Source organism: Leptosomus discolor, chromosome 4 (assembly GCF_034619465.1).
Source record: "Leptosomus discolor isolate bLepDis1 chromosome 4, bLepDis1.hap2, whole genome shotgun sequence".
Classification (NCBI taxonomy): domain Eukaryota; kingdom Metazoa; phylum Chordata; class Aves; order Leptosomiformes; family Leptosomidae; genus Leptosomus; species Leptosomus discolor.
Genome location: NC_141394.1, coordinates 41859639 through 41878339, shown reverse-complemented (window position 1 = coordinate 41878339; position 18701 = coordinate 41859639). Strand labels below are relative to the sequence as shown.

The following is an 18701-nucleotide window of genomic DNA, read 5'->3' as shown; positions in this document are numbered from 1 at the left end:
AATATTGTAACTGAAATCAAATATTTTCTAAACAAACAAAATCAAACTCTGCATAACAAAATACTATTGTTGCTAAATCAACTACTTAAAGGTTAGGAGATGTGAAGGTGAGGACTTGCTCAAGGGAAAGCAGATCTGAGTTTTCTACTACTATCCCATAGAGGGATCAGGATCCATAGTAGATCCTGTTCCCTTTAGCAGTGTTTTCCCAGACAGATATATGCATGGCGCTAACGTTTATTTCTTGCCCTATCTTTCCTCTGTTTGCTGCCATTTCCCACTTTCCTCAGCAAATCTGTGTCTGATAGGTTATCTATACAATTTGAACAGTTTTTCAACCCTTGTTTTGCATTATAATTATTTATTTCATATTATCCGGGAGCCTACCTGTGATATGCTGCCAAGAACCATGCAACTGAGGCATGCAGGCAATTAAAATATTAATGCAGTGTGGGCTTAGTCTAAAAAGTTAATTTGATATAAGAAGTTTGATGTAAACTCTTTGGATTAATATTAATAAATTTTTATGTGACTGACCATAAATATTACCAGAAAGCAAATTTTAACTATTTGCTATTGATTAAATATTTAAATATTTAACTGTTAACTAAACATTACAAATAATGTGATTGTTCACGCTTACTTTCAAAGAGGTATGTTCTAGTATCTTAACCTAAAGAAGTCTACTTTATAAAGGAGAGGTCATTACGTTGGTTAAAAAGGGAGAAGAGAGAAGATGTTGCATGATTGTGTTTAGCAGAATCATGTATAATACGTAATTGAATGAATCCTACATCCCTTATTATTCCATTCAAAAAGCCAAGTCAGACTCATTTCCAAATATGGAGATATGTAACTATTCAGTATGTCTTATAATTGCTATAAAACCCCCTGAAGATTCTTCCTGTCAGGTCGGGGGGGGGGGGGGGGGGCGGGCGAGGGGGGCAGGGGGAAGAGAGAATATAGTCTGTTCAGGCTGTCTGGGATCCAGGGAGAATGTATGTGTTTAAGAAAGAAACATGTAATATGTATAGTGAATAGGTTCTTCTATTGCTGTGGATGATAACTCTTCTTTTTGCTTAAACTGAGCTATTTTGTTTGGAAAAACAATAATGGTAAACAATTCTTCGGACATTAAAAATCACCAGTTTATATCTGGCTGAGGGTCTGGGCTCTGCTTTCTTCACCTTAAGGTACCAAAACTTTTGGCCTTTTGTCTTGGACCTAAGCTGGGGAAAATTCTTGTCACCTCTCTGCAAAGAACTTGCCTTGTAAATCAATGCAAAAGCTCAGGGAGTAGGATATGATTGTTAACACATAAAGAGAAAGGAAAACGTCACATTGGTGTAACATATATATTAAGCTGATTTGTGACATACACCATAAGCTCATACCGTTTTTAGAGCAGGTTTGAATTTGAAGGCAGTATTCCTTTCGTTTATAATATAGCTAATGACAATTTTTTGTTTGTTCAGAAACAGCTTTCCAGACGTGAAATTCCTCAAATTCAGACTTTGAAAAATCTAGGTTATGACACGCATATGCTTGTAATTAGAAAAACTGATTTATATTAAAAAAAAAATTTAAACTCATCTAAGTATCATATTTAAAACTACCAAAGTGATCAATAATATTAACATCTCTGGTTATGGACAGCATAGATCCATAACTTGATAAACATGAGTTAAAGAGAAAACACAAACTTTCTAGGTATTTCAGCTTTTTCAATAACAATTTTCAAGGCTTTTTTTTTGTGTCAGATGTAGATATCACATTCATGTAATCCGAAGAACAGTAATAACAGGATAGTAATCCTTTTCAATAATGCTTCTTTAACACTTCAAATAATATAAACATAAGGAAAAAAAATCTTTTATTATTCAAATTGTTTTTTCACTTAACTGATGTATACACTTCTGTTGTTTTAAATAGCTGAATATTAACATATGAAATAGTTAACTGAATTTATTAACACCAAAGGGCATTTTAGAGACAGGTGGTCCCCGCCCAAATACAATAACCCATATTAAAATATATCTGAGTTTTGTTACAGATTTTCTCTGACCACTGTTTACTACTTTGTTTAGAACTCTAACAGAATTCCCATATAAACTTTCAAATGGCTGCTGTGGAAAAAAACAGAGGCTGACAAACAAGCACTAGAGAAATTAAATAAATCCTTCTGAAATATAAATTAAGTACAGACAGATTTTAACTAACATTATGGAGTTGATATTATAAATATTTTATGGGAGATTGAATTACATAGCTCCTCTCTGTCTTCAGTGATACTAAGACCATCACATCCACCTATCCTTATCTGAGAACAGGCTTTCTAATTCATGGGGTTTATGACATGTGATGTCAACGACACTAAAGGAAAAATATTTGGTGGAATGAATTTCAGTATCACAGATACAAAAATAAACTAATATACAAATAAAAAGCAAGCTGTCAGGCTCAGGTTTGTATAGTCATGTAGTCTCAGAATCATATAGTTACAAAATTATACACTTTAAAAGTGTATTTAAATATTATGCAAATGCTAATAATTAGCATTATTTAATGAAATAGTTACTCCTGTCCCATTACAACTTTGTATATTGGTGGGGTTTTTAATACTTTTTATGAGAAAGGGTTAAATACCAAGTTATTACAATATTGCTTACAAAATTTACCATATTATTTGTAAAAGATTAGACAGATTTTCTCACCATAAAACATGTCTTTTACAGTGCTTATTATCTGTACTGTAAGACTCCAAAGGAAGCTCATTATTCTTTACTGCTTGACTACAGTCAATTCAAAACTAAAAAAAAATGCCCAGGGATTTTAATCTTAAAAGACAAATAAATTGAAATTATATATGTAAGATTTGCAAACTAGTTGATACAAAATAAATATTTTTTTTTCTAAAAATATATAGGTTTACAGAAATGGAAAACAAGAAAGAACTTAAAAACTAATTACATTGTTTTCATTGAACCTTCACATTAGATTATTTGTGATCAACGAAGCCTTGTTATCTCATTAACCTTTTGTCTGACTCTCCTGTTAATACAAGTGTCATTATATTAATTAGTTGTTATCACATCTACAAGAACTGACCATCATGCTTGTGCTTAGGAAGATTACTGTTTAGAAGTACAGATCTAAACCATGGAAGAGCTGTTCATTTGACCTTTACTCTCAATGGTTTTATCTCCATTTATCCACAATACACAGAGCAAATGATCCTACTGCTCAAAGGGACTCCTTCCTCCTTTCACTTGTTCCCCAAAAAATCAACACCAAAAACTATGTTGGAAGGTACCACTCCAGTGCTGGTTCGTGGAACAGCAGCTATCTGAGTAGAGCCAACACAGACTAGTCAATTTGTTTGGGCAACTCTAAATTTATATGAATAACACAGAGGAGTAACAGTATTGATTGTCTTTGGCACCATAAATGTTTACAGTGTTTTCCAGATGAAAAATACAATTTCCTGACAGACACTTCATCACCAGAAATGTTCACAGTTGTCCTCCTTCACCTCTCCGAAATTATGTTTTTTGATCTTCTGGTTTGGCAGAAAACCTTCTTCAACTTAAGTGTTTTGCCTCATTGTGTGCTGAACTGTGCCAAACATGAAAAATCCTAGTATTTTATCTGTTGCAATGCACCTCTTCAGGATTATTAACATATTGAGATAAGTAGGGCATGTGTTGACATAAGTATGATTTTGTTAATAAATTAGGGTAAACCAGAACACATAAAATAGAGGAGGAGAAAGTTGGTCAACAACCTTCTAACAGGCTCAACTCACCAATAATTCTGCTATGTCTGCAGGAATTAAAATATGAGTAAACTGCACTTCAGTCTTTTCACCAGTTTAGCCAGTGTTTGCTATCTGACTTTTTAAATAACAGAAAACAATCCCCGAAGAAAAATTTGAAGGAGGAACAGATGTTGATGCCAGGTATTAGCTCAGTGAAAACACTCCATTTACAAAGTACTCGGTATCAGGAGGGGATGAAATTGGGAAAAAAAATTAAAAGAGATGGAGAGATAGATATTCTAAGCCAGTTTCCTAGAGAAACGCAATGGCAGAGACAACATGTTAAGAACACTGCAAACAAGCACTAAACTTCAAAGCCATTTAAAGTGTGAAGGATATTAACAACAAAAAGTTAAAAAATGGCTATTAAAAGAAGAATGAATCATATTAAAAAACAAAATAATCTTGTAAACTGCATTTGGTGTGAATATCAGATAAGATTAAAGATAAGAATATCAGAAAATATTTAGCATTTTTGGATAAGAAATGTCAAGAGAAGTCAATTATAATAATGGGTTATGCAACGGACTAGCAATTAACAAGACAAAGAATGATGGCAACAGCAGTGAACAAGAAACTAGGTCTAAAGTATGCTTCAGGAGGAAGTTAGAGCCTGTTAATGCAAAGTAAATCTGCAGGAGAAGACTGAATTTAAACATAACTCTGGATAGGATCTAGTGCCAACACAGAATGGCAAATATTGATAGTTTACTGCAGAAACGTAGAACTAGGAGTCAAAGATAAATATGAACATTGAAATAACAAGAAAGCACAAGGTCACTCAAAAAAAAAAGACTTAAACTTCACCGGAGATAAAAGTACAGTGGGATCACTGGACCCTTCATCAGTGAAGAACAACTATTTAAAATAATTTAGAAACAAATTACATAACAGGAAAAAGAGCTAGGAGAGGGTACTGCTGTTCAAGAGAAGGGAAAGGTCTGTCTTCAGGGCACCAGTAACAATTGCAGTTAAGTTTTGTCCAAGTACAGAGTTCAGGAAAGTGGTCCTTAGAACTTGAACAGATGTAGAAAAATGTAAAAACCAAGATTTCAAATCCAGATGCCTCGAGTTAGTCTACTAAAACTAGATTTCAAAACAATAAATGTGAAATTAGAAGCCTAAATTAACTACAAAACTTTTCAGGTAGCACATTTTTTTAATCTTATATTAAATACATTCTTACCACAAGAGACCTATGCACTTATTTTTTCCAGTGTATTCTCCAGAATTACTAAATCAATAATAAAACCTAGTCTATCTGTATATATCTATATGTATATATAAACCCACTTACTATTCTGCAGATACGTATTAAAAATCCTCACAAGTGAACAGTTCACAGTGCAGAGCAAGTCCTCTGGAGTATTGTTACTCCTTTTAATAACTATTATTCATACGGAAGTAATAAATGAAAATTATTATGTTTTATTGTTTTGCAAGGTTATCTATAGGAGAACAGTAAGAAAAAAAAATGTGTCTCTTTTTCTGTTAAAATGTGACACAATATAAAAAAGTAAAACAACAACATCAGATCTGCTTAACGAAATCCAAATCCAAGTCTCTTCTGACTTGGTAATTAGAACATTTTTCCTTACCATTCACTTGAAGAACATGAGTTTGGTAGAGTTTATCATAGCCATCAGCATAGCAGGTGTAATTTCCCATATGAGTTGTGGTAACCTTAGTAATGTACAAGGACCCATCATCTCCAAAATCCTACCGGGAAAGATAAAAACAAGGTTATCATAATTAAGCCTGCATCTCTACAGTAATTATGCTCATCATCTTGGCAACAAAGCTGTGATGCAAATATCAAACATCACAAATATTAAACCAGAATAGCTGACAGTAATCTGAAACCCAAATATTGTATTTGTGAATGGTTGAATTGTTTGATCTTGCAGCATATATTGTGTCTGTAAAAGAAAACGACTTTTAACAACTAGTTAAACTCTGCAGAAGTAGTATGTTTGTTTATTTAGCTATCATAGCTATTTGCAGAAGAAAAGCTATTTAGTTCTGGGTCTGATCAGATAAAAAAACTAAATCTCTGCACAGTTTAACAGGATAAATGACATTGTGTGGAAGTGTAGTCATCCTTTGAAATAAGCAGATAAAGAGAAAAAAAAAATCCTCATTTTTCTTCAATTTAAGTCAATTTTTAACTTCACCCTTTTATATATCCTTCATTGGCATATAGGTTCCACTGGATTAGAGTGCAAAATTTGACTCTCATTTCAATTCCCAATTCAATTCTCAGTTCAATTTTAATTAATACAATATAATTTAAAATTTACAACCAGTTGTAAACTAAGTCAATTACTGTAAAAATATATGGAACGTTTAAGAGTCTGTTTTATTTTTCCTTGTTATTTTTCATGTCCGCAAGGACCACCCTAAAATAACAGTCCTAGTTTAGCTTCTTCCAGTCTATGTTTCATAAAATGTTTATACAAATCCAGCTAGGAGTTGTTTTTTCACATTCCACCGTTTACTTTTTCAAGGGCACCTTTTCAAAACTAGTTTCTTTTCAGTCTCACCTAGCAATATTTTTATTGTTTATGTATGCAGTGTATTTACAAAGACCAGCAATTAAATTATTTGAACAAAGAGTATAAAATAGAAATGTAAAACTATTAAAAAAGTCTTACAGTCTAGTTGATAGTTTCTGCTGTAAAATATTTAATTCAGAAATTAAAGTGTATAAACTATGGCGAAAAATATGCAAACACAGTCAGTTTCATATTAGGAAAAAGTATGCTGGTTCTTCTATGGTACATAGGTCAGCCCTGGTTCCTGAAGGGAACCCATGCTCTATAATCATACGTCAATCATAAATATGGCTACCTTTCTTGTGTATTAAAAAGCTGTTTCAAAGCTTCTTAATATTCTTATGTATACAATACAGTTTTCTTTTTATTTTTATCCTAAACTTATTCATGGTTAGCTTATAACCACTTTATACTCCTTAACATGAATAGTCTCTAAAACAGCCTTCAAAATCTTTAAATAACTTAAAATACACTCTCCTTGTGATTAACCACAGGGTACGGTACTATAAAATATATACGTATACATATTATAATTACATGCAACACAAATAACTCGCACAATCTCACACATAGAGCCCAAAGTATACAACATATGTCTGATTCATTAGAACAAGGATAATCACCAAGCTACAATATCTATGTGTCTCATTAGATTCAGCAATTCATTACAGAAGCACTACTTCTGTAAACTGATTTCAGAGATCTGGGATTCCTGAAGGCAAGTATTACCAGTAAAGACCGTTGTAAAGGAGGCTTTCAGTACATTAGCTGCTTCTGCTTTTGTCAGCAGGTCCCCACTCAGCAGCAGGCCTGTATTTTCCCTAGTCTTCCTTTTGCTGCTGATATAACCCTGAAGCCTTGTAGAAGCCCCTCCTGTCCCTCACCAGGTTCAATTCCAGGGGGACTTTGTCTTCCCTAATCTTGGATTCAAATGCGTCTCCATGTTCTTCCTGGGTCACCTGCCCTTGCCTCCACTTTTTTTCGTTTTTAGTTGAGTTCTGTCATGAGCTGCTTGTTCATTAACACAGGCCTCTGGTGGCCTTTGACCTCCTGTTCATTGTGATGGACCATTCCTGAGCATAGAGGAGGAGATCCTTGAAAATCAACCAGCTCTTTTAGACCCCTCTTCTTTTCAGCATGATCTCCTGTGGGATTCTTCCAAGCATGTTCTTGAACAGGCTGAAGTGGGCTCTCCTGAAGTCCAGGCTTGTGCTCCTGCCTTTTGCCTTGCTGCCTCCTCTTGGGCTCCGAGACTCCATCATCTCACGGTCACTGCAGCCAAGGTTGCCCTAACCTTTATACCCCTAAATGATTCTTCATTATTTGTTTCTTCACAAACTTTGTAATCTTCTCTGTAAATGCCTCAAATTCACTGAAGAGTCCATCAAAAGCTTTTAAAAATAGAAAGCTATACCTCACTTAGTGAGTCTGTAACCTGCATAGTAAAAGAACTTTGATAAAAAAATATTACTATGTGCTGCCTTATTCTTACATTCCATCTGTTGAACATCATCAAAGACAAAATACTGGGCTTGATTAACCTCTGGTCCATTATGACTGTTCTTACATTCTTCCGTGATCTCACCTACCACTTTCCCAATTTATTGGGATTTATTTTTTTCAGTCCTCACTTTCCAGTTTTCCTTCTTTCCCAGACAACACAATCTCAGTGATTTTATGCCAATATTTCACTCAAGCTGCCTTTCACTATAGCATCTTCAGTTTTCTTGTAGATTGAAATTTAAATGTGAAAATGGAAATATAGATGAACTTCCCTTTAATTTTTAATTTTTCTTTCCTTAAATGTACTAATAATTATTACCCAGAAAAGATCTATCTTTCTGTATTTCTTTGCCCAAAGGTGTCTGGACAACTAAATGTTCACATTGCACAACTCTGTGCTTCAGATGATTTTGCTGGTTGCTCATTAAGAGAAGAAAATAACCCACATAAAAATTAACTCACCTGGAAATATTGTCAATAACTTGCCTTTCTTAAGATAACTCTAGCTTTATGTATTAGCACTTCAGTTACATGGACAATATGTCTACCAAGCCTTCAATATGCCATTGTATGTTACCACTACAAAAAAACATTTTTATGTTTATCTTTTTCTAAAGTGTTTGAAGCAGTAAGTTCAATTAACTATTTCCCCTACTTACTAGCTAAACATGTTTTCAAAGTGTTGCTCTTCAAGTTATTAGCAGAAGAACAAAGAACAGCTGTTCAAAAGAGCCCCACTAGAGGTACTTACATTGTATCTAGCAAATGGCTCATATTACTGCTGTCTAAAATTTTTTGCCCAATCTTTGCCAAAGGTATTTGTGAACAAAATAGGACATAGGGTGGAGTGTATTTACATTTAGCTGCTACAATGCAATCTAGAGACTAGTTTAATTTAACATTCCTTATGCCAGGTTGTTAGATATTGCGTTGAAGCGCACTTACCTGTTTCAGGCGTTTGACTGATTCATTGTAGCATGATGTATCTTTAGGTACACCATAGCTATTTTCTAAGCAAATGGATGTCTGTGTTATGGCTTCTCCCTTCTTTTTCATAGAAACCGTGGATAACACATCCCTGTAGTTGTTTTACTGAGACATGAGTATTTCAATAGGATTCCCACATGACATTGTCATGCCATCACTCAGAGAGTTTTAATTTTATGGATGACTTTTTTTTTTGTCGCTGTTGGTTTTTGTTTTATTGTTTGGTTTGGGTTTTTCACAACTACAAAACTAATGTCGCTAGCTTATTGTTATGCCGAGTTCAATGTTTATTTTTTTAATGAAAGCAAACAATTCAATACAAAGAGAACATAATGCTGTAAGTAGCATTTAGAAAGTGAAGTATAAATATTTGTTGACACTGAATGTTGACATATATCTAGTGTTTTATAGAATAACTCACCAGCTAAGTCACTGATAAAACCCTGCATCTATACAGACACACACAATTGAACCAGAGCCTTCAAACTTCTACAGCAATACCTACAGAAAAGAGCATTTTTAACTTTTGAAAAAATATTTGATGACCTTAAAAATTTTGCTGTAAACTCAATTTTTGTTAAATCGCCTACTGTTCAAATAGAAATGGCATAATACATCCACAATTAAATTGAGTAACTCTAATTATTTTTGTTATGCATAAAAAAGATAGAATTGAACAATTATTTTAACAATGATTCCACTGCAACTCTGTTCTGTTGAAGAACCTGACATTTAAGAAACATGATACTTGTCATGAATAACGAGTAAAGGAATATGGAAAGAAACATTAGACAGTGAATCTTTGCTTAGTTGTCTTAAAGTTAATGCAACAGAAACCTAAAGGTGATTCTTGTTTTTAAATCAATATTTATTTCCTTTGGTTTTATAACTTGCTTTCCTGTGCTAATGTTTTGCATATGAGAGAGTCTGTGATCATTTGCCTGCACTTCTTCATTAACAGCTATAGAAAGACTGTTGCCAGTTTTCTCCCTACAGAAGAATGTATAATGAAACAGACTGCTTGAATTTGCCCATTATCATGGGGACTAGGATTTTTTTGTTTTGGTTTGTGGGGTTTTTTTACACGATGGTTCATTTAGCATCAACACATTGCTATTTTAAAAAACATTTCTGGGTTTTGTTCGCTTTGTATAAAAACCTGCTCTACTCCAAATCTTCAGAATGGCTCATATACCATTTAACTTCTACTTTTTAACAAAACAAATTGTTATATAATCAGATTTAATTGGATAAAGCTATTTGACATTCATTTCTCATATATTTTTCATCATAACTGGTGACCTGATTTTATAATAATTACCAATTACCATAGTTTAATAAAATTCCCACAAACTGTTCTTCTTTTTAAAAAATCTGCTTTAACTGTAGATGTATTTATTATTACACTCCAAACTAGAGCCTCAAAAATAGACTAGTTTTGCACTGTGTAATTTACTTGTATTAGATCATATTCCAAAGTTATATCTAAGTGCTAGGAGGCCCCAAAGAAGCAGAAGTACTGACACAATTTATGCTTTAAGGTGACTCAATTTAGGGTCAGATTTGTGGAATAAGCTTGGCAAGACCATCCTCATTTCTACTTTATAATGGTAAACACATTTTATTTGTAGGAAGAGTGCAAAGAAATCATTGACTACTTCCTAAATTTTCCTGATTCTAAAAACATCAACTCTTCATAATTACACTGGGATAAGACTGAATTTATTTTAAATCACTTACCTTAGAAGCACTTTTGTTCAAAATTTACAAAGTTTATCGGAGGTTTTGATCTTCCTATTGCATAAAACACTGGGTTTCAGTTTTAGTTTCATGAGTGCAACCCCCTTTTCTTATGTTGACAATATTTATATCTTTGGTTCCTGAACTGGGCTCATCTTAAAGTAATGGAATTCACTTATTTTATTTCATAGAAACAAGGTTTTTCTGGATGCTTGTTTACAAACTCACATATATATACAAACAATAAAAAACCCACCCTTTAAATTTTTGTATTACTAAAATCTTCATCCAATTTTCATCCAGTCTATCACATGCATCTCTGAATTATCCAGGAGTGGCACAGACGGGATAGTAAAGTGTCTTCAAGCTTTATGCAGTTTGCAAAAGCTCTGCAGGATAAATTTTGTTTTATTCAAACTACCTTGTATACGTGTGAAAAACCAACGGGCAATAACATAGCTTGTCAAACATGTACAGTTTTCAAATATCTTGCAGACAAAACTACCTAAAACAAAAAATAGAGATTGGTAGGGAATCTCCTACCTTGTGGTAGCTGAGGAGGAGATACGGGGAAGAAACCTAAAAATAAACTAGTACCTTCAAACCCAATTCTGAAAATCAGAATAATTCACTTTAGGTTATTCTTAGAGTACAGGGGAAAATAAAGCATACAGTAATTTGAACAGTTTTCTTTAAGATGATCTTTCATTTTATATGCAGCATTAACGTATAATCTCCAGACAAAAGTAGAGAGAAAGTAGAGCCAGTCACGCACACTAGATTATTAACACAGTGCCATTTGTTTCAATTCATTATCAAGTATGTTATATAAGAAACAGGCACATACATGCTTAGAAAGATTTTGAATGGAATTCCTATACAAATGATTTTTTTTAAAGTATACACCTGAATACATGCAACAAAGTGATTGACATATGTCTAACACCATCTTTTGTTCTTTCCCTATAAAATCAAAATATTGACAGCTTGAATGCTAGGACAGCAGCTTCACTTAACAAGGGTTTAGCCCAGGTTGATACACTCAATACTTATAAAAATATTTTTCTTAAAGTGTTTTAAGCAAACAGCAAATCCCAGTCAATCTGAACAAAGCACTTAGTATGAGCTGGAGTAAAACAAGCCAAGGCTGAATTACACTAATAAAAAAATTGGAAGCCGAGCAATTTACATTTACCACCAATCTTAGTTATCTGCAAGGACCACACACACATTACCTTTGCTCAAACCACTAATATAACATTACATGTTTATCAGTTTAATCTTTTATCACAAGAAACCTTTACTAGGCAAGATCAATTCCTTGATATCAATGAAGGAAGAGATGCTTCAGTGTCATTAGTAGCTACCTCAAGACTTTCACTGTAACCACTGAAACTAGTTACATAGGGACAATTATTTTTTTTTTTTCTTTTCCCCTGTCTACATAAATGAATTCTGATGACACTTTTTAGTGATAGCCTTTGTATCCTCTGGTCACGGTTTCTGATGAGGTAAACTGTAAGCTATTGCAAGAAGATTCTGCTACAAAACAAGACAAATTCCAGTATTCAGAAAGTTGTCTGTAAAAATAAAAAGTTTCAGCATGTGGTGGCAATGACATATTTTCTAGAGCTCTAACAAGTATCACTTCTGTACTTTTATTAGTACAAAGCCAAGATGCTATGAAAAAAGTTAATAAGCCTACAAGTATCATGTATTTTCATGGCTGATAATATATAAATACAATAGCATAACGCTGAGCTAATAAAATCTCATCTTTTCCACACAAATGACGGGTAAGATATTTGTGTTTCTTCTTTCTGTTACATATCTTTCTGTCAGATCTAATCTCTCTTCATAGTACAGAAATGAAAATGGAAATTCCTCATCTCCTAAAGGGATTGTGAATGGTGGTCATTAATATCTTCTGGCTGTTATTAACAAAGAAATCTTACTGATATTTAGCAAATTTGTTCTTATTAAATTCTCACATCATTTGTTATACATATAAAGTTTACTGTATCCTGCTTCTTGAGAAATTCTTAGTAAACTGTGTATTATTTTGAAGCAATGGGCCTAATTGAGGTACATGCATTTCCCATGCATTATAACAGTTAAAAAAAAAAAAAAATCAAGCACAAGTACTTTCAATTGCACAGTTGAAAATAAGACTATAAACTCCAATTAAACAAAATACTTTATAAAAGACTTATACACAAATCAAAGTATCATGTCGAGTCATGATGACATTCTTGCGCTCTCCTTGAATTGAGAGTAACAGGTTCTCTCTTTTGAAATGTCTACTGCTTCAATTTTACTACTAATGTGCCAATCATAATAAGTAATCCTCTTTTGTCATAACAATAGCTAACTCTTTGTTAGCAGACTTCAAGTTTCTATGAGATCTACCAAAAATAATTTTACTTCTCAGTACACCATTATTGTTGATATTTGCCTCCTGTATTTAATTTTTGCTTTTTTAAATACTACTTTCTGTAACGGACCCAAAAATTCATTAGAAGTACAAGTCCTTTATGAATCATGAAACTATATATACTATACCTTATTTTTTTCACCTTTGTTTTATGCTTTCATATTAAACAATGGGACAACACTGTTCATTGGAAAGCTTCTACGCTACTGTCACCCTATGTAGTTGTATTACTGAAATACTATAATACAAATTTTTCTCATATACAGTATAGCCTTACTTTGGAAGATTGACATGCACAGAAGTTATTTTTCTATTGCTGATCCCTCTAGCTAATCCTTGGTTTCAATTATATTTTACTCCAGTTATAACCCTATCATCAACAGTTGCTAACTGGTCACAGAATTCACGTCAGCAGTAAGACCTTTAATACAGAAGGGTGGGAAGAAAGGTAGCTGTTTTTCTCTGCCTTCCTTTTACTACAATTTAAAATGTTAATTTTTTAACACTCACAGCTTAAACTTCTTGCCTGATGTTAAAACTAACGCGTTTCATGTCAAAAACATGAAGGCAAAACAGGATTTCAGTCAACTTTCATTATAAGTGACAACAGCAGGAACTTCACAGAATTCATAACATTCTCCAAACTGCTGCACACAATTTAAAACATATCAAAGAGAGAAGTGGTATGGCATTAATATTTTACTGTGTCAGAGTACGGCAATTTCATTTTATTTCTCATTAACATAAACAGGTTTGCAAAGACAGACTTTCGCCTGGAAGAAGCACAAACCCTATAAAGGAAGATATAGTCTCATCCCAATTAAGTAACAGGACAATTTGAAATGAAATGCGTAAATATTGTTGTTATCAAAATTCTTAAGAATAAATGGACACCCAAATCTGATTTTAAACCAGACAAGGTAACCTACTTCAGATGACAGTGGACAAGAATATTTTCTTTTATTAAGATACTCTGAATTTTATTTTAGGTTAAAAAAACCCCCTTTTTTTTCCCCTCTTCAAGTCTTCAGTTAAATATCTATATGAAAAGACTTAACATTGGGAAACATTATGATATTTTCCTTAGAAAGTTCTAGAAGAAAAACGTTAATCATCAGCAAAGTAAAAAGATATTTGGCAACTATTCTTGGATAACAGTCAAAAATCCAGTCATTTCTATCATATTTTAGCCACAAAAGCTTAATTAAGAATGCAGAACCAGTGAAACTCTGCAAATTCACATGAGTTTTCCTTATTCTAGGTTAGAATAAATTTTTATACCAAACTAGGTATTATTTAGAAACACTGTTTCAACATCCCTGCTTCTGGGTGGAGTTCTGAGTGCTACAATAGCCAACCATACATGAAACGAGAATTAGATGGACATCATTGATGCATCCGTTCCACGGTGCAAAAATGCATCTTCCTTTTTGTAATTCCCACCCACTTTGAAGAATACATCTCCTATGTACTTTATCAGACTAGATGGAACCCAGAATGAGCTTCACAGAAAAAAAAAAAAAAGTAATCCTGTGAAGAACAAGAAAGACTGAAAAGTTGATTCTTCATCAGGACTTGGAAGAATGTTTCGGAATGCAGAAAATAGAAAGTGGAAGGTTTCACCTCTAGATATAACAAGTCCAACTCAAGCAAATAACCATCAAAATATGTCATTACTGTAAAGATGTTCAAAGTCTGCAAAAATGTATGATTGTATCGAACTTGTTACCTGCAAAGCACTGCCAAAATGAGAATCAGGAGAAGACAGAGCAGCAAATGAAACAGAAGGCAAAAGGAGCCCAGCTGAGAATAGCTAGAAGGAGACTATAAAGATTACCATCCTCAAGACTTTTTCTTCAGTGCAGAGTTGAAGCGTGACCAGATGATGGTTGGAGAAAAAGTACCACTGCCTCATTGAGCAACTGTTTCCAATGTTCCAAGGTTTTCATGAGCATGACATGTAAATTTGTCACAGGATTAATCATGGTAAATGTAAACAAATAAAAAATATGAAATCCCTGTAAAATACACCACAGTTAAAATTCAGCATTTTAGCTATATAGATTTGAACTAGAACTAGAAACCTACATGAAAATTAGGCAAAACTACAGGAAAGGTTAAAAGTACTGACAGATAAAGGCATTGCCATAATTCATACCAAAGTTAGGAAAACTTTTAGTTTACCTCCCCTCTTTAACAGAATAATGAAAACACTTCGGCCATGGATACAAAGGTTACTTACATACAAGTGGAAAAAATTCTGAATGCAAGCTTTTGAAAAGGGAGCTCTAGATTATCAAGATAGCTATATAAAAATGGTATGAAAATGACAAGGAAAAGAATACATAGGAAGGTGATTTAACATTTACATATGACGCAGAACTTTGGGTGATGAAAGAGAAATCAGTCCTTACTAAATCAGATCATCAATAAAATTTAGATATAAATATATACATGGTAGTGTGAATATGGGTAAATAGATCACTGAGCAGTGTGATTCAGAGAAATCTTAAATGTCATCATTTGAAAATTGTAGCAGACATACCATCTTCTTTTGCAATCCTATCAGAGCTCACAAATTAAACAGGCTTGATCTGGATAAGTAATTTGCTTCATGTCATTTTTACAAGTAGCAGTACTGGTGATCTTACAGGTGAGTGGCAATTTTCTTTTTGAGTCAGTACTGAATCAATACCTTGGTACAATTCTGGAGTATTTTTTTATTATTATTATTTTTTAAAAAAAAAATATTATATATGCCCGTTGAGCCAAATTCCCAATAGGCAATTATGTCTTACCTATTTTAATTGTTCCTTCTGGGATGCTTGGGAGGGAGAAGTTAGAAAGGGTTTATTTTTTTGGTCTTTAAGCAATTTTGCTTCTCTGTTCAACGAAGCAGACTCTTGAATATCAAAGCACTTTTGTTTGGTGATGTGGTCCTCCTATTTAATGTACTATAGCAATTGTTTGAAAGTCAGGGCTATGAGCCATAGGAGGCCATTATTAACAAAACATCTTTCTCATGCTTTTAAGAAGGACTGACCTTTCCTGCTAGCTGTAGCCTAGTCCAGGTTGCTCTTTTCAGACACCTTTTCTAAAATAATAACCTGAAAAGGTTAGTATTCTTTTTGCATCCTATAAAACCCTTTCACACAATCCTTATCAAAGATGTAGAAAGCATTAACTCTAGTAAGACAGCAAAAATACTGCAAAATTACCTGGACAAGTTGGAAAAATAAATATGTAACTAGTAATAAAAGTATTCAGAAATGATGTTGGTTTTCACCCAGCTGAGAGAATGTGTACTGTAGAAAAAAAATGAGTAAGTCTATAACTGTACATAAAAATCAAACTGAAATTTTTTTCATGCACTAATCAGAAATTAAAAGCACAAGTTGAATTTGCTAATATCAGCAATACAGTGTGCAGGCATAACCTGCATCTCTATATATACATATATAGAAAAGAACAATGAAAACAGTGAATTTGAACTGAGAAGGATGACTTGAGGCAGAAGGATGGTATGGTAGTAAAAAAAAGATGCTTAGTGAATTCTGAAGTCAGCTTATAACACAACAGATCCAATAGCTTTCTGCTAATTTTGAAATACAGTGAAGATGGGCAAGAGTGAAAAGAAGGTAGGTGTGATAGAATTTCTGATGTCTCTGAAAAAGGAGTACATGTTATTATAGCAGTAGGACAGTACTAAACAATGTTTGAATGAATAATATGGTAGAAAAATCAAGATGTATCTAAAAGACAGCTTGCTGAAAGGAAAACATTCATATAAATCAAATTGTTAACTCTGTACCTTCCTTAAAATATTTCCATGTTTCTTCAGAATCTGAAAATTAGTGTTTCCTATAAAAAACTTAAAATAAAACAGGTAGGGCTGAATGTATCTATAATGTAAAATACCAACAATAATCAAATAAATTGTTACTTGCTGCTTTATATTCTTCCTTTAAGAAATTTCTAAATTTCAAAAAAAAGAGTGCCACTAATGTATTCTAGAATGCCCAATGAAACTAGACAGAATCAGCTGTACTGTACAGGAGGATATGTCTATGGAGAACAGGGATAACAATGTTTTGAACACCTTTAGTATTCATACATTTCAGCTCACACAGAAGACCCTCTTAAACAGCTAGGAGTACAGAACTATCATTTCAGCTACTCTTCTCAAGATGTGTTCAACGAGCTGTGTTAAGAAATTGGTTTGGAAGAACTAATCAATTCAGAAATCCACACTGTCCATTTTATTTGACTAACAGTTTCCGCCTGTAGATGTGAAAAAATGTATAGTGCTGACTTCCAGGTAGTTCAACATGGCTTGCCTGGGGTTATTTTCAAGGATTTCTTCATGGCAAGGTGGAATGGATGTACATGTTATATTATCACCTTTCACTCTCACAAGGCATTTAATTTTTAACTTCTGAAAAGAAAACAGGAAAATACTAATAGATTCAGCTATTCTGGATATTATTAACGGAAACAGCTCTAGAAAGGAGAATTATGAGTAGAGCAAGACAAGGGACTCAGCTCTGCAAGAAGCAATTATTTTGCCCCACTCACTGATAAGAAAAGGACCAGATCACGTTCCCAGTTACACTGCTGAAAGCATGAGAGTAGATCATGATCCACAGAACATGATTCTGTTCACCTCTGAAATCAACATTTTCGTTTCTAATGAAGATGAAATGAAGCAGACTGATCTAGCACAAGAGAAGAGAAAGCCCATGAGGGTCTTAATGATTCTTCAGAGAGAATCATCAACTGGCTCAAAGTTAAAATAGCGCCCACCATAAAAAGATGTACATAATAAGCTGCATCACACAGTTGTGTGGTATTATAACTTCATTAACTTAAGCTAGAGTTATAGAACTTGCATGTCCAGATTATTTTAATGGGAATCAGTACTTGTGAATGAAAACTCATCGCAATCTTTTTCACTGTACTTCATTAACTCAGAAGATTATAGATCAACACTGGTACTTGGTTTAAATGTGTCTTTACAGTGTCATGAAATCACAATGTAGTCCAAAGTGGCATTCATCCTGCCATCACTAAAATAAACAATAAAATAGCTTCAATATTCAAAACAAATAAAACATGCTAGATCTTGCAAGTCTTAAGTTTCTCTTTTGTGTTTTTTATCTTACTGCTAAAGAATTAATTAGGACTCAAAATCAGATACCAAAAAAGGGAAGAGAAAAATAAAGGATGGAAGAGGACTGAATGAGACAATTGTAGTGGTGGTCAAAACTTCTGGCATATCCATAAGAAATAAAAAAGCATTGGAGTTGATAAAGCCAATTGGCATGTTTGACAATAACTATTTTCACTTTTCAGATGGATTAGAGAGAAAAAAATGGTATCTGATCCATTAAATATAAGAGAAAAGGTAATGATACATCCTACTTAAAAGAAAGACTGTAACAGATAAAGGGCAATTCAACACATAAAAATAGAAACATGCTGACTTTGATGGGTTACTGCTAATCAAATCCAACCAATTCATTAAAAAATTAAGTAGAAAAGGTATGAGACATGTAACAGATGGGTTTAAGAGGTGTCATAAGCATAAAATATGAGGAAAACCTCCAACTGTTGAAGTTCATATATTCTGGTTGTGACACACACTGCTGGACCACATAGAAATGAC

General features: G+C 33.4%; 1 protein-coding gene across 3 annotated transcripts in view; it reads right to left on the bottom strand.

Annotated features, from left to right (window-relative positions):
• The window catches only part of FSTL5 (follistatin like 5), a 300957-nt gene that overhangs the window by 71854 nt on the left and 210402 nt on the right, over positions 1-18701 (bottom strand). For all 3 annotated transcript variants that reach the window (XM_086464080.1, XM_086464081.1, XM_086464082.1), the window contains exon 7: positions 5416-5536. In XM_086464080.1, coding sequence (XP_086320206.1) covers positions 5416-5536 — 121 coding nt within the window. The remainder of the gene's footprint in view (positions 1-5415; positions 5537-18701) is intronic.